We start from the raw sequence: 20,029 nt of genomic DNA on the forward strand, positions 1-20,029 counted from the left end.
CCTTACACCTTGAGTCTCAATAGAAACTTCATCAAAAAAGACACAGGGGCAGGCAACAGTTTCTTTCCAGGCATGATTTATTGAAAACACACCAAATTTATACTCTACAAACCAGTATTTTTCCGTTATGTTTAACAAGCGTAATATTTGCCTCTGGGTATTAGTAAAATGAACATAATACATTCTGTCACTGTGGCATAGCTTCTGCTCGCTACCAAAGCATTAACAACTTCACTCCTCTAGGAAATCAAAACCATTTTTTTCTTTAATGACTCTATCTCTTTTAAAAGTTTATAATACAATGTCATACAAGGCAGAAACCCACCAACAGTCTAAACTACTCAGGTCTTGGGAAAGGGGGGGTGGGGGGTTGCAGGACAAACGATGAATGAGTGAGCTGAGTGGAGGAAAAAAGGGGAGGCCGGGTTTGACACAGGTGGAGAAAGGGGGAGAGGTGATGGAGAGATGACAGCCGAGAGGGAGGAAAAAAGTTATATAAAACACACTTATCTTTATATACCATGGAAAAGGTTAAGGCACATGATAGGTACAAACACATCTGCTACTGAGTAGTACAGTTACTTTGTTTTGATCGGTCTTGAATCAGTTATCTACACAGGTAGATTTCCTTGATTCAATGTGTGTCCATGTCCTGCTTTTATTTTACAGCACAGTGGACTAGATTTTTTTAATTTTGCAAATGTACAATGTGCTGCACATCCACAAAACCAATTTTTTTTAAATTTCTATTTTGAATGCATGCAAATACACCTCCAGATCCTTTGGTTGTGGTACCGCTTAGTGCAGTCAGGAATAGACAGTCATGTGGGTCTGTAATGTTGTGAGGGTTCAGCATTATCCAATGAGAGCACACACTTCTGAGGACACACAAAAGGGACGCTGGGTATCATAACTATTTGTAACCTCTGAAAGTAAAATTTATACAGTAAGATTTTTTTGTAGTTTATTGATATTTACCACAACGTACATCTTTGTAAACACTGTGTAAAATATGCAAGCTTTATAAAGTCACATACGTCACAAAGAAAAATCAGACTTCAATGCAGGCACATGCCGTTCGACTCGATGACGCGTGAGTGATACCAACTTGGATTGGACTCTCGTCTTCCTGTCTCCTGTTCGAGCTGGAGAGGACAGCGTACACGTAACCACTGGAGTTTGAGTGCAGGCTCATCAATCGAGAGAAAGAAATGGCAATAAGTTTCTGTATCTCTCTGCTTTTCTGCATCTCAACTGCTCCCCCTATAGCGTTGTAAAAATATATACTATATGACCAAACTCGATGTTTTAATTTATACAGTGTGATGCAACTTTTTATTTTGACTAGAATATCCAGATCCACTCGTCCGTCTGTACTCTCTTCCTGCACACGAATGAATTAGTTAATATCCAAATGACACCACAAAAAAACTGGCACTTGGAAAGAACATAATATAAACATCTGTACAGATTTTCTTCATGCTCACGACTGAATATTTCTCTTTAAGATGCACGTGTGAAGAAGGATTGAGGGTCGGTGGTAACTTGGTCTGAATGCATCGGAAAGAAAAATGAAGGGACTTTTATTAACACTGTCACCTCTTGTCTTATTCCCTCTGTCTGACCCCTGACCCCTCGATAGCACTGTCTGCTTTGATATATGTATTCAATGCCTTTTGAAAGAACACTGCAGATAAACTTATTTTCTCTGTAACCTTTTTTTTGACAAATACAAAATATAAATAGGTGATCGTCAGCATAACTCGACAATATTTGACACACATTTAAGTTACGTGGTTATTTCTTGCTTACAAACATGGTGAGCCTTTATCAAATGAGATGTGCTTTCCAAACAATGTGATATTAACATACAACTAAGAAGTCCACCAATTTTTGTTTGTTTTTTTCCTTCATTTTACAATTTTTTTTAGTTTTGACCCTAATATACATTTACATAAAACCAACAAAAGAAAAAAAGAATCTTTTAGATCTATCCTTTCAACAAGAGAACAATCCTCTGTCTCTCTTTTCAGAAACACAAATCATTTATGAACAAAAATGCCTTATATCCTCTTTAATACACATCATGGACAAAGAGCAAGCGACCAGGAAACTCGACGTACCACGTTGCTGCAGGACGTGAGCGGTTACATGTGTAACCGCAGCTCTGTGAATGAAGGTCAACATGTCACTTGGCTCCTACATGTTGACCACAATGATACAGAAGGTCTCTCCATTTTAGCTAATGTTCGCAGTGTTAACAAAAACTGTTTCTCCATCAGTTGCACACACATTGTCACTTTTCTTTCTCCGAACCACAACTTCTCTTCAGACTCTTCATTGTATAAAACCAATCCCCTGTTAACCACGTTTGATTTCAAAGCATCTCAGTGCACTTTTTTCTTTTTTTCTTCTCTTTTTTAGTTTTTTGAAAAAACACAGTGAACCAAATGGATTGTAAATCTATCAGAGCAGGCTGCTGGGAGCCCATCCACTATGCTACATCTCTTCTCAGGCTCGCTCTCTCTCTTTACTTTGACTTTCTCGTGTCCATCCCGCTTTTCTGAAAACAAACATTCAGTGACCTTCAAACAAACCAATCCAAACCTGTCTCACATAAAAATAACAATGCTTGACGACCAACTTTGAAACTTCTTCAAAACCCACAAAATTCAGGACACAATCTTCTCAGATGTGAAACCTGAAATTAAAAAACATCCTTTTCTTCTCCTACAGATTTCCATCCATCTCACTTTCGTTTCACAATTCATTCTTTTCATTTCACTTCGTCAACCTGCTACATTTCCATTCCTTCAGCACCGGCCTCTGTCTGTTTCTTGTCGTCGGTAGAGCTCAACAAGAGTCAACACTGTAAAAATCACACGATATCCAGTGGGAATGTAGATATGAGAAAGTAGTAGGAGTAGTCACTTTTTCTTCTTTTAAAAATGTTCTCTGAAAAGCATGAGAATGCTGGCTGCTGCTGGGTAGTCGCTGTTGTGATGATTATTATTTTTTTGTTTTCTAATCCTCTTTTCTGTACAAAGTCCAACTTCAAAGGTAAGCTCCATGTGAAATGGCAGTGGTGATATGAGAGATCCTCCTCGAGCTGGGGCGTCGCTCCCTTCTCATTTTAAGCCTGAAGCACACGGACAAGAGAGAAACATATAAGAAGAAGCATCTCTTGAATTTACAATAACAATAACGGGAGAGTTTCAGCCCAAAATGTTAAAGTCACTTTAAATGACATCCCTAATTACAAATAATAACACAACCACTGTGTAGCAGGTTAGATGATTAAGAAGGACATTTCTTTTACAATTCCATGAAAAGACCAACATCAGAAAAATAAACAACTGTCAAAATGTCCTTACCATTACTGTGGCATTCATCCCCAGCCCCACTTATTTCTGCCTGCATGAACAAACCCACAGATAATTAACAACCAACTGCTGCTCAGCTCGGCTCTGAGGAGCATTTAAGCACCTTTCAGCTCTTTGTTTTGGTTTTCTGTCAACCTTGTTTCCATGCACTGCTCAAACCATTGTATTCTACCTTCGAGCAGAGCACTTAGCAGCTAATGAACCAGCTATTCCCCCATAATAGACCTAAGAGAAGAGTGAATGGTTTGGTTTGAGTTTACATTTACCAGTTGGTCAGAAGCAGGACTTGAAATGACTGTCACTCTGTATGTGGTGGATCTATTAAGAAAAAACTGTTTCTTTACAGGTTCTTTGTCGTGTCAACTAAGGTCATATGTGTCCAAATGCTTCAATGCTGTTGTAACAGCTTGTTGTGCTGCCCCCATGTGGCCTCAGGAGGCGACAACACAGGCAGGCAATATTATATTTCTTTCTCTTACATGCTACACTTTACCTGTCTCCTGCAACATACATGTATTAATAAGAAATATTTTACTCCAGCAGTGGTCAGTAATGTATTATTTTGACTCTGTTTTAACTGCACATCAATACAGAACTGGTATGTTTCTAGGTAAAGTTGTTTGTTGGTTACACAGAAAATACTTTTTGGTCTTTTCAAGGGATTTGTTGACAAGAAAAAAAAAGAGCTTTATCTCTTGAAATGTCATAAAAACTGTCGTTTTTCAGACTTGGCATCACATTTTTCCTTCAGTGGATTTGGAATGAAACTCTCCAGTTTAATTCTGCTTATGTCACACAGCTACACAATCACTCGACATTATCACAGCACTTGACAAATCTCGTCAGTGTCAACAAACACTTCAATCATGACAGTACAGATGGCAAATGGAGGCGAGAGACGGTGAAACAGATGCCGCTGAGTGTGCTAGATGAGATCCTGCATGTGCTGAGTGAGAATGACTTACCTGACGCTTCATTCTCACTGTTACCTGTACCTGGCTTTTTACTGAAGTGACAAAATCACAATGAATACCAAAAAGTCATCTAATCTCTCAAGAGTCATCCTGTGATGAATTTCCTACGACAATGTAATAGATGGAGATGAAAGAATGGAGCAGATGGCCCCTGACAAAGATGACTGAGAGAGGAAGATGACAGGAGGCCTCTGGCACAGGAGGAGAGGACAAGAGTGGTGAGGAGGAGGCAGGAAGAGAGAGAGAAATGCTGCTGATACAACAATGACAAATACTGAAGCTCACCCAGATCATTTGGCAGCCCTGCACAAGTCACTTAGTTGGACAATAAATAGTGGGCCAGGCTTGGAAATACATTCAAGCACCAACAACAGTCAGTAATGCACCGTACAGCAAATATGTGCAGGGATGGGGACATTAAAATTTGAGATTATTTTAGATGAGTTTCATTTTCTTGTGACAGAATATGATAATTGAGGAAAACTATACTATGTAATCTGGAGAAAGTTCGCACAATTAGTTCCAGCCTTTCTGTGGAGATGGTTTTTCACATGTGGACGTGGCAGATGGTTCTCTGCTCAGTCTCATGCACAAAAACACAGAAATGTTCGGAGGGTTCAGGTGAGGGGTGGTGCAGCAAGCTCAATGTAACGTATTAATTCCGCTGCAGTGTTAAAATGTCTTGGATTACAGCAAATTGACAGAGGTGTCGACTCTTATCAACCAAAGCTCTCTTGACATCTATGCCCCTGTCTTCTACATGTACGGCACCGCTTTCTCATCCTGAGATATTTGTGCTTTTTTCATTTTTGCCTCTATCGTGTGATGGAGACGTCATCAACACACCCACTCGCTCTCTGTGAATTCTCTGGAGGATCTCGTGCTGTGTTCTCACATGAACTTATTCTGACTTTATCCATAGTTTTCACTTGGGGGATGGAGACTCAGTAGAATGTCCAGAGTTTGTCCTGACGATATTTGTGTTCTCACATACAGCCCCTTCGGAGAATGTCAGGAGGTTATCTGGAGTTCAGTGCATGTCTGAAAGCAGCTTAAGAAATATTCACCTGGTCCTGGTGGTGGAGAGATTCTCTAACAATTTGTTAACCTTACTGGAGAAAAACTCATTCAACAGAAAGTTTTTCATTATAGATTTAAGTCTTTTAATTTGAGCTCTATTTGCTGAAACTGATTCAAATCTTTCTGCAGAAATCCACTTGATTCTCTCCAAAATAAAAAAAGACACGGAGAAGATAGATTTCTTACTTTCCCTGACATAACTGGAGCATCTGAGTTACATAAGAATCCACTTGGTGATTTTATGGCATGAATTTAAATAGAACACATTTAAATTGACTGCTTCAGAAGCAAAATGTATGTAAATTGAATTCATGTCAGCTCAACCTCACACAAATTCACATTACAGTGTGTGAGTGGATAATGTGTGTGTGTGTGTGTGCTCTTGTTATAGAGTATACGGCAGCTACCATCATCTTATATGAATTATTAATCTGAGATCATCTTGGTTTGACCTAGGAAATGAAGGACTGGCGTCTACAACAATGTAGAGCAGAATGTGTATATGTACCTACAGTGTGTGTGTGTGTGTGTGTGTGTGTGTGTGTGTGTGTGTGTGTGTGTGTGTGTGTGTGTGTGTGTGTGTGTGTGTGTGTGTGTGTGTGTGTGTGTTTGTGTCATTTTCTGTCTCCCTCCTGCTTTTCATTAGGGGAACAGAGTCTCTGCAGCCTCCATGTTGAGAGCAGAGGATTGATTCTCCTTCATCATTTGCCACCAGTTTCAGTAAAGGCTGTCAGGTTTGGCGGCGGGTGAAGCTACGTGCACATTTTAATCAGACAGGTGGAGCTGAATTGTAAACACAGACCAAGGCCTGTCTGCTGGTTTCATGTATTACAGAGGAGAGAAGTCTCTTTGGGGTTTTGTTCTCTTACAATGGCTGGTTGATAAGTTTGGATGGTGCAGTGACAAAAGCTTGGAGCATAAACTGACTCTTCACTAACCCCAGCCTCCCCTAGTTACTGTTGCTATGCCTTCGTAGCTCACTGACTATAATAATAACATCACGGCCATACTTATCACTTATGATCATTTGACAAAACAACTGTTTGATTTAAGGTGTCATTTACAAATTATGGGGAGAACTTTTAAAGTATTTGCAGCTGATTCTTTTTAATCATTAAACCAAAGTCAAAACCATAAAAAACTGGTGAAAGATGCATGTGCCAGGATATATTGCCAGGAAATAGTCAGCACCCTTCGGGATGATCCATGGCTAGACATAAATAAATAAAAATATTTCTTTGAAGTCTAGAGCTAGTAAGTTTAAGTATTATTAGAAAAATGTTTTCAAGTGTAATGAACCTTTTTAGATCTAACTGTTTGACCTGAATATGGTTAGTGGGTTCAGTTCAAATGGGCTGAATCAGCATTAAGCACTGCTAGGAATGTTTGCTTGGGTGGAATAATGGGGAAACGTTAGTGTGCTGTGAGTTGGATGAACCGGTGAACTGTCAAATACGCAGAGTCTGTACATTTAGGAAAGAGAGATCAATGATCAGATCACCTCTTCCACCATGCAGCAGGTTGCAGGACGTGTGGTCACGGATTGATGGTGACTGGACTGAGGACAGCTGTGTGTCCCTGGCTTTGTGAAGCCAGCTCATCTTCAGATTATTGACACCTGCAGTGGCTTTGAGAACTCTGTCCCTATTTGGCCCAATAGTAACACTGTAACTTTGTTTGTGCTCAATATACTCTTTGTAATTTTGCTTTGATTAATATTAAATACCTTGATTTCAATTATTTAGTGTTTATGTTTATTTCCTCAGCAGGGAATTCAATGCAAACTCCCAACACAACAAGCTTTTGGAGTGAGTGTTTGTGAAGAGAGTAGATGAAGTTGTGTTTGTCGTGATTTGGAAGAAGTGTCCATATGAGTGCCCCTCTCTTGCGGTATTCACAGAATTTTCTCAAAACTCATAGTTCATCATTATAAACTTCTTAATATAAATACTACTACTGTATATACATACCATACGTTTATCTATCCAACATATGCATATTTATCCAGTATTTACTATTTATTTGTTTAACTTATTTGTTCAGTTATTGTTGTCCATTTTTCTATCTGTATATCAATATGTGTGAGTAGACGGAGAGCATCACTAGACCGGAGTCTAATTCCTCGTATTTGGAAAAAGGTTTGTCCAACATAGTTGATTCTGAGTCTGAAATTGTAATTTTAGTCCCGTATAGAGTTTGTCTTTGCAATTTAAATGACATTTGATGAAGATATTGATATTCCCAACCCCCTGACATCTCGCCTTTGTGTTTCCTACATTACGTAATCTGCCTGCTAGCTTGCTAAATGGTAAGCCTCTGCAGCCTCCATGGTGCCACTTGTTCATGACTTTTAATGTTGTAACCACTAGCTCACAAGTTGCAGATGAAGGCAGCAACAACGGATGTGCACGTCATTGATCGCAGCTTAAGCTTTAGCAGGTTCACACGCTGTGAACACACGCTGTGAACGCCTGGTTACTGTTGCTAAGCTACGCCTGAAATCCCTGTTTGAGGGAAAAGTTACGTAAACTGCCAATTAGACTGGAACACATGTTTTAATTAAAAACCACCCTGGCATTCTGTTACACTGAGACAACATCAGGTTTTATTTACTCGTGCATTTCAGACCTTTTCTTTTTCTGTGAACAATCCTGTTATCTAATTTATTTTGAACATATAATTCCCTTCAATCTAGACATGCAGGTGTGTGCAAATATAAAGAGTTCAATTACAGTGTGAATGTGAAATTCCTCATGGGATCACGATTGATTTTCTGTTGCACTGTGGGCTAACTGACTGCTCTGGGTGCCGGGTGACAGCAGGTCTACGTGATACAGTGTGAGGATGAGAGGAGAACAGGAGGAAACCATGAACAAACAGGGATGATGAAGGGTGCTACGATCCAACTCAAAGGGTGAAGGGTGTTATTCTTTCGATGTGCTTTTATTTTTCAGACCTACCATGCATGCATTTAGACCCAGGAGTCAACAGGCTGGGGCTTAACATCACAAGCGTCCACCAGACTGACCGCAGGCCTGTTACTCCTGATATAGTGTTTCCTATTTGTGTCATTCTGGGGCCACAGGAGGACGGGTTACAAAAAACACAAAGCAAAACAAAAAGAGGTCAATACATTTCAGAAATACACTCACACCCCCACGCACACATTCACATGCGTCCAGGATCAGAGAAGCCAGTGTTAGTTCCCTGCCTTGAGGTGAGCTGGGAGAGAAGTCAGAGTGATTACATACAGCATACCAACACATGCAAGTGAAAGAGAAGGAGAGCAGATTCACAGGCTGGTTGCATTCAAAGTGGGCAGAACACCTCTGGGAAGTACAGAGAGCAGATTTAGAGGACAGCTCTGGAGTAACACTGCAGACAGCACCGTACGATCTGAAGACAAACATGCTGTCATTACTCCGGTCAGTGACTTCAGCGCTGGTAAAAGCGTCTGCCCTTGAAATGTGACCGTTTAACTTCAACTTTGACTGGTAAAACAGATTATTAAGGCCGAAGGACGCCGGTGAATACTGATGCTGCTACTTTTCTAATGGTAGCTGCTTTATTTGATCTTTAGTTTTAAACTCTGGTGTAAAAACCTTTTGAACAGCTATAAGTCATCACGTGAAACTGAAACTTTAAAAAAAAATTTTTTTTTACAAATGAGCCCCTCTGAGTAGAATCCTCTTGATTTCTCTAAAATCAGTCAATAAGATGCCTCCAAATCCAGATCTTTAACACCTAGATTATGTTTAAATGTTATCATTAATGGATGAAAGGAGCTAATTGATAATTCCATCGAATTTTCTTGCTAAACACAAACACTTATTATGACAAAATGTCAAAATAGTTAAGACATCCATTCAAATGGAAATCAACAATGTAATAATGAATGCAAAGTTTTTTCCTCTAAACATTTAAATCAGCACTGTGACACTCCTTCTTTAATAAACCTAATCAATCAAATCAAACTACACCAGAGTTTTAATAAAACATAAATATCTGCCTACCAATGGCAAATTATTTTTACTGGCTTAAATTTGAAAAAAAAACAAAAAAACACGGCAGATCATTATATTATTTCCCAAATTTTGCCTTGGAAAGAGTTTAAAGTCAGTTTTAACCTGCAAGAGAAACAGATGCTGTTTATGAACATGTAACCTGACATATTCTTACTTTTTGGACTCTTTTTGTGGTTATTTTAAAATCCCATCATGTCCTCTGATATCAGACGTCCTCCTGTTGAGGGCGGATTTCCAATCAGCTCCATAAATAACAATCTTTGGCTGCCATGCGAGTCGGCCGTGTGCTCGGAAGACAACCACCTGATAATGCAGCAGCCTTTCCATTGCCAAGGCAAAGGTCGTCTCCACGAGGAGCCCTTGTTGGCGTTTCTTTAATCAGTCTCAGATTAGTTACTTTAGAGATGCCAAAAGCTTACGCTCAATTAACTGTTGGCCCACGATCTGAGGCTGGCCACAGTGCTGAGCTGCGGCAGGCGACATGAGAGAATGACAACTTCCTGCCTATTTAAGGAATCCATAGGATTAACACCCTCTAATAAGGACCACCACAGGAACAGAGAGATACATTACATCAGGGTAGGATGTGATAATATTTCAAATGAGAAATCATTATTTTAGCCCCGGATCCTCCCAGGAGACCAGGAGAGGTGTGAGTTTACCTTTAATGGCTCCTGTTCTGTCAGGTCCACTGAGCCATCAACTGCCTTGTATTTGCAGTCCTTGTCCCTCTGGTCAATGGTGGAGTAGCCATCTAATGAGGTTAGAGAACAACGGTCAGTTCATTCTTGTGCACCTTTGATCATTCATAGACTGCTCGGACCTGGTATTAACATCCTTCAAGAGTGATTCGGTCACAAGTGGTCAAGTTTTCGTCTGTTCACATGTCATTTCTGTTCGTAAATACCAAAACAAATATGGTTAGCTTAGTAGGTGGCGCTTCATATGTGGCCCAGGATGCTTTTGGGTTGATGCAGCTAAAGAAATATTGCCACATGCATCCTAGAAAGAGACTGGTCCCAGACCACATCTGAATGTGGCTATTGAGATGGGATCTCTGAAGTCGACGTTAATATCCGGGCTAAACGGAGTCTCAGAGGCGATAGGATGCATGTGGCCACATTCTTTCAGCAGCGTGAACAGTCCACAATGAAAGACCACATCCTCAACTCACATTCACTGGCCCACAACAATTCCATAATAAGTATTACCCACCTGTATTGAATGGCAGAATGGTTTTCTGCACCTGATTAGTCATCACAGAGCCAGATAAGTTGTTGGGCACAGAAAAATAGACTAAAGACGCCTCCACATTCTTACTTATGCTCATTTCCTCTTTCTGGCACTCACATGTTATTTACCACTTCCCTGCAAGTGGAATTTGACCCTGCCCTCATAACCGTCTAAAAAAATTAGCTCTCCCGTATTCAGGCTTAGGGCCACTATTTATCAAGTCTTTCAGAGACGAAAATCTGTGGAAATCGAGGGATGTATAATGTATTTATGCAAGTTCAGCCGAGAACATTTCCATTATCGCAGCCAATATTTACCAACGATCATGACTGGTGTTTATATGAATCACTTCTGCACCACTCAGCATAAAGTACAGTCATACAAATCACAAGGTTATCTATTCATTCATTCATTCATTTATTCATTAAAACTGCTCATAGCGGAGCAATGCATATATGCTGAAGTAAACAGTGCACTTAAACAACCTGATTGGATAGGGATGTTCAGTATACTGAAGGTCTTATCTTCATATAACTATGTATACATTTATTAAGCTGCACAATTGGCTTCCAGTATCTACTCTGCATCCATAGCTATATCCTTTTAGAATTTTCTTATATAATTTTTTCATACAAAATCTAGAAGAAGACTTTTTCTGCATTTTTGAAATTTGATCACCAGCTGTTAGGAAACTGCCCTTCATGATCATTGTCTTTACTTTGTGTCACACTCTCCTCGGAGTTATGCTTGTCCTTGTTAAAAGTAGCTGTAAAAGACTTTCTAAAGTAGAATGGCACAAACTTCAATCAATGCCCAACACTCTCCTTAAACTCAATCACGCTGCAACACATGTCACACTCATAGATATCAGTTCCCTTAATATCAGTGTTGTTTTCATCATGATACTTCAATTGTTCCCTGAGAAAATGTTGAAAAATACTACAAATGTTAAATCCTGTAAACCGGCAGCAACATTTCAATATTCTTCACCAACCACATCGGTTTTCTGTAAAACAGTTTTGTCATGTTTGTGTTATCTTACAAACAAACCAACCAACAAACAAGGACAGGAATTAAAACAAAACCTTCCTGGCGGAGGTAAAACGTCTAAATGTTTTTAGTTTTATATTAATTCTGTTCTGCTCTATTAATATCCTAATGGATAAATAAAACATACCTCTAAATTTTTCACATAAGAAAAAGCAGACCTTCAGAAGTACAGAATAATTGACTCTGAAGTGGGTACAGCACAGGAAATCTGTCCTCTGACATATTGAGCATGTATTCATTATGTATTAAGCGGATAACCACCCACATCTTTTGGTGTCAAGCTTCTAATGAAGGCCCAGATTTGTACAAACATCTTGTCGAGAGTGAGGTCGTGCACGCAGCATCAAAGAGCGACTTGTCTGAAGCTCAGTCCAAAGCCATCATACCAAGATTAGAGAGTTCAGAGGTTTGAATTTTCACTTTTAGGAGAACAAAAAATATTGGCCACAGTTGAAGGTCTACTGGAAGAGATGTGGAATTTATGGGACACTGGAGACAGATTAGAGGAGACGAGCTCAAAAAAATAAAATGTGCAGAAATGTGCTGCTATGCTACAGACTCCTCTGTCGAAGAGATGTTTGTTGTTGGGCCAATTTTCTGTACACATCTCCCTCCCTCCCTTCCTCCCTTCCTCCCTTCCTCCCTTCCTCCCTTCCTCCCTCCCTCCAACTCTCTCTCCCCCACACATACTGCTGCTATTCTAGAAACCTCTCTTTTCTTAACTTCTGTTTTTGATTGGATACAGCTATAGAGTCTCTCAGTGCATGTGGGAGGATAAATTCTCATCATCCCTGACCTTATTACATCAATTTAAAACCCAAGATTAAAAATAAAAAAAATCCAACAACCTTTCTTTGTGCTAGTAAACTTTTCTGAGAGTGACAGGTTTTCAGTTTAACAGCAGCAAGAATGATGCTCAAAACTCCATCTCCCATGTAAAGAGCTTTGTTTTTAATTCATTTATTGTTAATAAATAAAAACAAAGAGCAGATAATATTGATGTGAAAATGAGGACTGTTCTTCATTTTTAATTAGTTCCACGTAAACCACACTGCTTTTGAAAATACACCAGTGTGTATTCGTCCACTAGTAAAAATTGTCCTGTCAAAACATTCAGTTTGAGTGATATTTGCAAAAAAAAGGCTTTAAATGTTCATGATTCAGAAATGTGTTTGGTAGGAAACGTGATGTTTTGGACTAATTGGTACAAGTAGTGAAGTTTTCATGGGATTTGTTGACAATAACATAAATTATACTTTAAATCACTACATTTTCAAATAGTCAATTTGTGCATTTAATTGTTCCTCATTCTGTTGAGGGTCTCAGTGGATTTTCCTACCTCATCCGACCGATTTCTCCTCTAGACAAACCCCAACACATTTAAACTGACCTTGGTTCTTCTCCATCAGGGGTAAAGTGGTGTCATCATATCCTGGTTTGCCGTTCTTGATTGCTTTAGGAGTGGTTGTCGCTGTGGGCTGAGAAAAGCAACAGAGCAAACCGCATGTAAACATCATGGAGCTGTGTGTGTTTATCACCTTGTTCCATACACCTCCTGTACTTACAAATGTGTGTCAATGGAGACTGATCTAAAATGATCTTACCCAGTGACACAATTAATTATTCTTGTCATATTATCTCATTTGGGAACCATTACTGTATGGAGAAGTGACTCTTCTCAAAAACTATATTTCAGGGGCCTGAAATCCCAATGAGAATTCTCTGGATCAACATATATGTCAACAACCATCGTCCACAAGAGCACAGTTCTTTACCTGGAAGTGGCTCTTGTTCCAGCCGTCCTTAGTCAAAGCGTTTCTTAGCTCCTTATAGCTCCACACCGTCTGCAGCACATGGGACGCCGCCTTTGTTTCACGAGCTGATTGGCTTTAAAAAAACACAAGACCATAGAAATGAATGGAGGAATAACTAGAGCAATTCAAATCAGATGCCCCATCTACCCCCTGAACTCTGAGGGCTGAGTGAGGGATAGTAGCACGCTGCAGCTCCTGCTATCAATCTCTTTATTCAAAGCCTTTAAGTCCCCTGAGTTGCTCCAGGGTCTAGTTTTTAATTCATAGCCAGATGAACGTGTATTTCCCTTCATTAGCTACCTCTGAGCCACCAGTATTAATTACATGGGGGCGGGTGGCTCACTTCAAAGTACGTTGATCTCATAGGGCTGAGAGAAATCACAGCTATTTGGACCGTGGATGAACTATGTATATTCATGCTAGTTGGACCCGACTCTGTATGATTAACACTCCACCACAAAGTGACGAGCCTTTGAGAAGGGCTCTTAATCTTAAACAAATAGCTTGCTGTTGTGCAACCTCACTTCATTTTGGAATGGCTAACATTATGATAATATAAGACACCTCTCGAAACAGTCTCTGTTCGTTTTCATTATCGAGTTGTTGAGGAGAACTTCGAGGAATGACTAATCACTTACTTGCATAAGCAGCCGCTTCAGAGGCGCCCTGTATAACAATGCCCTCCAGTTCTGAAAGCCTGTTAATTAATGTGTGGTGGGTAGCGGTGTGTGTGGGCTCGGGCTTGTTAGAGTATAGTATTGTGGTCGTCGAGCTGGGCCCATTAGAAGCACACTTCATTATCCTTCATGAATACTAATATAAAGGCTCATAATGCAAATTACTTTCAAGGTCACACTGTAATTATCTGTCCTGTATGTGTATAATGTCTCCATCCTACACTTCTGCCTCAATGTACATGAATATAAACTCATTGTTTCTGTTTGGTTCACCGACATTAACACAGGCTGTCTGACCTACGGTAGGTGATATGAGTGACTACTGTAAAGACACACAAGGGAAGTGGCCTGGCTGGAAACCTGACCAATCAATAAGCTCAGGTTTATTCATCTTCACCCCTGCCAGACGGAGGGCACGGTCTCACATCTGCAAATGTGAAGCAAATATTTGTCAAATTTCCCCAAAGTAGAACTGCCTGCGAAGCCACGCTGAGGATTTGCTGCGCCACAAGAAGCAAATGTTTAATTCGCCCAGTCGCTCACACAGATTGGAAGTGAAATGAGGAAAAGGTTTGTCACGGCTACATTCACGTATGTGAATGTGAATGTGAAACTGCTGGATCCAATCACAACACTCTATGTGTTGAATCTGCTATTTTGACAGTATTAAATGAACAGATAGCAGTATACTGCACTTGCAGTGTTTGTAGATTTGATTTGAATGATCTGATTATCTATCCGATTGTCTAACCAGAGGAATTTTGGCATCGAGTCCCTTAAAAATCTAAATGAAATGAGAGTTTCGAGATTCACTGGTGATGCTGGGCTACAAGAAAAGGGCAATCGACTACAGTTCACTTAACACAGTGAGTTTTGGGTGAAGTAGGCATTTGTTCAGCACATTGTTTTAAAAGGAGTTCTGCCAGTGTTGAGTATTTAAATGTGTTAACTCATGTGTAAAAACCTGCAATTTAATCCCCCACAAAATCAATTTACAACCTTATTTTAATCAAAGACAATGTACCACTCCACAGAAATGGTTGTAAGCGACATTGATTGCATTTATTGTACAATATGTAATCTACTGAAAACACAGTCCTACCTGGTCCCGTTGATGGCCACCAGCTTCTCTATGGCCTGGGCCTGGACGAGGGAGCGGGCGTTTTCCGAGCTGTCGGTGACGATCTCGTGGATGGTGTTGAGGATGGCGACCACGGTGTCCTCCTCCAGGTTCTTAGCTGGCCGCTGCTGACCGCTGGGCAGGTTGCTCACCAAGTCTCGCATGGCATAGCTTCCTGTAAGGTGAAGTTATATGAAGTAGGCTGAGATAATATGGTTTTATATACTTAATTATTCAATCTGTGTAAATCTATATATCGTACCATGAGAGTTTTGTTTAAGAAAACTGAAACTTTGTGATTTAAGAAGCCATACCCTGGTTTACTTTTTACCTTAACTCTTGTTGGTTTTACAATGGCCAAATAAAAAACATTGTGATATTCACTATAGTTTTATCAGTTTGAATCAAAAAGGATCTCAGGCGTTTGTGTTGTATTAATGGCTGAAGGTTCGTACCGATCAGGTCCTTGTTGCGGCGGTCGATGGACAGGTTGCGCAGGGCGATGGCCACAGCTCGGACCACCTTGTCCGAGTCTGAGCGCAGCAGCTCCACCAGGATGGGAAGACCCTTCTCCTTACGCACCGTGGCTCGGATGTAGTTGGACCACTGGAGGGCAGAAGGACTGTTATGTTGTGACTCTTTTTTTATAACGTCAACCTTAAACCTCATGTGTAGGCTGAGTAAGCGCACGGCATCCTGTTTGACATTCATGTAGACGTACAGACTCCCACCTGGGAGCTGCCCAGTATGACCACACTCCACTGGAGGAGGCAGGTCACCTCTGCAACAGTACGGTGCAGTACATTAAATTTTTTATTCCTTCACTTGGCAACTACACGATAGCTCAGCTCTGCTCCTTGGTCTTGACTTATTCACAACATTACACAGTGGGGCTCTGAATGAACATGTGACATCATTTGTCTTAATTTAAACATCAGTAGATTTTTACTTCTCATTTTTTTGTAACATGAAACATTAAGTTTTTACATAAAAGGGTCTCTCCTCTCAGCACTGATGCCCCAGAGATGTAATTAAGCAGAGGACGGGCACAGCTGAACCACCAGGTGGCAGTGGTACGCCTTGGAAAACCGTGCAATTCTGTGATAAGAGCCAAAGCTAAGAATGAGGAGGATTAAAACAAGAAGCTCCACTATCCTCCCAAGCAGCAGGGACATGCTTTGTCCAACCAGCATATGTGACAATGTGATGATGGGTTCGTGGCTGTGCAGGTTCCTGAGCTGGGCCAAGAATTCTGATCAACTTCAACATGGAAAAAAAAAAAAATCTTTCCTCAAAATGCTCACCTTAGCTGGAAATCACTACTCTTGAATTATTCACAACAGTAAATGTGAGACGAGGGCTGGATGCTTACTCATGAAACTTTAAAAAAAAGAGGAAAGTCTTCGAGATAGCGAGGCCTTGTGCTGCTGACGCATTCACACAGCTGAGGGATGTGTTTACAGTCTGACACATGGGTGTTAAGAGAAGCGTTACCGCGATAATGCTGCCGTGGGCTGAATATAGCCAGCCCGCTAAAAAACATAAGTAACCGCTCTTGCCTGAGGTGCTGCGCGTCTGACAACTAACTTTCCCTGTTGATAATTCACTGTTGCCTGTGAGCCAGACAGCCTCTCAGCAGCTCCACAGCCTCTCTAATAGGAATAAATGTCTGTACCTGGCTGGAGAGGTTCTCACGTCATCCATCATCAGAGGCAAGAGATGAGTTTGGTGTATATTAGTTATCAAGCCCTTATCTAGTTATGGAATCCCACACAGATGGAAGGTCCTAACCAAGAAATGTATTATAGATAAACAGACTGTATCTACTACACGTCCATCTAGATATTTGTAATTCTCTTTCCATGATTTAATTTTCAAAGTGCTCAATTACTATCTTTACATGGACACCAAAATTCCAATACCAATGTTAACCCATTTAAGTCAATAGTCTGAATAAGACACTGCCATGTAAACAGTATCATCAAATTAAAGCTAGGATTGTTAATACTGGTAAAGCTAGCAAGAGCAGGTTACAGTATGCAGACGATACATCCCACCCCCTCCCAACGTGTCAAAGCTATGCCGACATGAACTTGCTCTGCCTGACAAGTACTTGAAGCTGAGTTTTCCTTGACTACCTCAGGAACCTCTGGCTATCATCTCTGAATCAGCGGTGTATGTCTCTCCAGCTGAAGACTCCAGTCATGCGCAGTGAGAGCACGGGCAGGCAGGTCAGTTAGTGATGAGCACATAGGACAGTGGATCCTTCCATTCCGACTGAATGTTGACTACAGTATCGCGATGACACCAGATTTGTATTCCATATTTATTATATCTTTTTTGATTGCTATTGGGGTGTGAAGACGATTTCTTCAAGTAATATAACTAACCAGCCCAACCTGTAACAGATATGGATTATTTTGAACCAACTCCTATTTCTTAATTCATTTTAAACAGGAATATGAGTGGAATATTTTATTACCAATTAATGGTAACACCTAAATCTAAATAATTTCGTATTCAGAATAAGGTCAATAGTCAGAATATTGCTTTCCTTTGCTGATATCTGGGCTGTTATGATCTTTTAATATTGGCAGAGCATATTTCATTTTTCAGTCCCTAACCAATAGATTTTACTATGTGAGCCAGCTGCTGTCTGGTTAACAGTTGCTGCATGGTTTGTAGAAACACAGTTGATTTACACCTTGTGGCAAAGACTCTAAGAACCTCCGCAGGTAGTTCTTGTTATTCTAAACCTACTTGAGTCCAGGTACTTTTGTTTAGAATTAATCCAAATTTCTGAATAATGAGGACAGAAGCAAACACAATGCAAAATATTCAAAAAAAATCGAGTCAAGACAGTCAAGACAGTCAAGACAGTGTCTTCATGTTGTACCATCCCCAGCCCTGTAAGACTCACAGTCCACTGGCCAGCGCTGAGATTTTGCAGAGCCCCGGCAGCGGCCTCTAAGGTGTTGTAGTTCTGGCTCTCCGTCAGCAGAGACAGGTACAGCCTCACCACTTCCGGCTGATACAGCAGCTCAAAGCCTGCAGGGAAATACACAAAGACACACACACACACACACACAAAGCTAGGTTAGACTCCCTGGCAAGACAGACAGGCCAATTAGGCTGTGTGAAGATTCGGACAGTACAGGGCTGAGGTTTCTCAAGCCGTGGGGAGAGTTCTTCAGCACAAAGAAATTGTTAAGAAGCTTGGGTCTGACAACTGCAGACGACCTTGACTCGTGCCACAACATTTCTACCAGTTTCAGGGGAATTGCACACAATTTGACTGTATGGAGAGCTAGTGGTGTCCACTGGTTCCACAGTAGTCTGCAACACCTTTAATAAAAAACACTGAAGCATTGTCTAGTATTTTTGCATAGGAATACTGAAGCATTATGAACGTTGTGAACACAAGAGGGAGACGTGTTGGATCCAACCGCCCTGACCAATCCCAGAGTGTTTTATGAGCAGGTTTATCTCACGAGCAACAAGAGCATTCCCCCACAGTCAATCAGTAGGCCTCCCTCTAATGGAAATGTAATTACATTATCAGCCATTAGACAGTGCAGTCACAGGGAGAGATGGAGGCGTCACATCTCATCAGATCATATTCATTCATTTGGGTTTTGTACAGACAGGTGTGTCACTAAGTGCTTTTTTAAGGGATCAACAGGACTCACAAGAATTACATTAAAAAGGTCAGAGCATGGATATTTATTCTGTTAAGGTCATTTTCTGCTGGTCACATCTCTGGAGGGACTTGTCAAGCAAGGAGCAAGGACATGTCAGATTTCAGTAGCTACCTCACGAGTGTGATGATCTACAAAGGCACATTTTGATGGTGTTTTAGTGTTCAGGTTCTCTTTTACATCAATGCTGAGAAATATTATTGAATAGGCACTGACTGAGTTAACAGTTAATCACCACTTTGGTTAATGTTGTGCTGTCAGAGCACCGAGTCAGAACCAAGACACAGTGGATGAAGATGCACGGTTCAGTGACACCGAATGGAGAGAAAATGACCGTAAGAATATGGCATCCTATTACTGGCTGTGTATCACAGTTGAACCGTTCATGAGACAGGAGGAACCAACATTGTTTGTGTTAATGCTTCAACACATGGCTGAAGCCATTCCTGGGCAGGAAGTCGGCAGAGGTCAGAAACCAGGATAAGATGTATAAATGCATAAGTATCCTGGTTTAAAAAATCGTATAACGTAAATCTTATTTCTCAAAATGATACGACTAATATTAATAAGAGCTTATCCAGGATTGTGAAATAAGGATATTTCCATGATGGGACGTTTATGTCATTAAAGAACCGTGATACTTCAAAAAGCTCATTGTAACTACTAGTGCACACGTAAAAGTCGACAGCACAATGTAGAGTATTCTTTAGAGTAAGGCCTACATTACCCCTCTAGTTATACTTCTTTTGAGACTTCTTGGAGGAGTGCCTGCACAGTTAGTGGCCTTCTTGTATAGTAGCTGTATACCATTTTAGCAACAGCTTCCTCCCAATCCTCTACAAGATCCTTTTTCTATCCATCTAGGCTAAAATTAAAGAAAATATATCCCACTGTTTCTTCCCATATCTTCTGAGGCCAGTATTTCCAAGGTTCTATTTGAAACCCCCTGTATTATGTGGGGAAGGAAACATAGTA

The 20,029-nt window shown here is 40.5% G+C and overlaps 1 protein-coding gene across 3 annotated transcripts in view; it reads right to left on the bottom strand.

Annotated features, from left to right (window-relative positions):
- Nucleotides 1–59: 59 nt before the first annotated feature.
- The window catches only part of arvcfb (ARVCF delta catenin family member b), a 108,194-nt gene continuing 88,224 nt past the window's right edge, over nucleotides 60–20,029 (bottom strand). For 2 of the 3 annotated variants that reach the window (XM_053420499.1, XM_053420498.1), the window contains 8 exons: nucleotides 18,277–18,404; nucleotides 15,812–15,962; nucleotides 15,339–15,531; nucleotides 13,521–13,632; nucleotides 13,136–13,223; nucleotides 10,125–10,216; nucleotides 8,398–8,510; nucleotides 60–3,139 (listed from right to left, as the gene is read on the bottom strand). In XM_053420499.1, the coding sequence (XP_053276474.1) occupies nucleotides 8,409–8,510; nucleotides 10,125–10,216; nucleotides 13,136–13,223; nucleotides 13,521–13,632; nucleotides 15,339–15,531; nucleotides 15,812–15,962; nucleotides 18,277–18,404 (866 nt within the window). In that variant the 3' untranslated portion in view covers nucleotides 60–3,139; nucleotides 8,398–8,408. The remainder of the gene's footprint in view (nucleotides 3,140–8,397; nucleotides 8,511–10,124; nucleotides 10,217–13,135; nucleotides 13,224–13,520; nucleotides 13,633–15,338; nucleotides 15,532–15,811; nucleotides 15,963–18,276; nucleotides 18,405–20,029) is intronic. The other variant, XM_053420500.1, reaches the window with a different exon arrangement.

This window comes from Pleuronectes platessa, chromosome 4 (genome assembly GCF_947347685.1).
Source record: "Pleuronectes platessa chromosome 4, fPlePla1.1, whole genome shotgun sequence".
Classification (NCBI taxonomy): Eukaryota; Metazoa; Chordata; class Actinopteri; order Pleuronectiformes; family Pleuronectidae; genus Pleuronectes; species Pleuronectes platessa.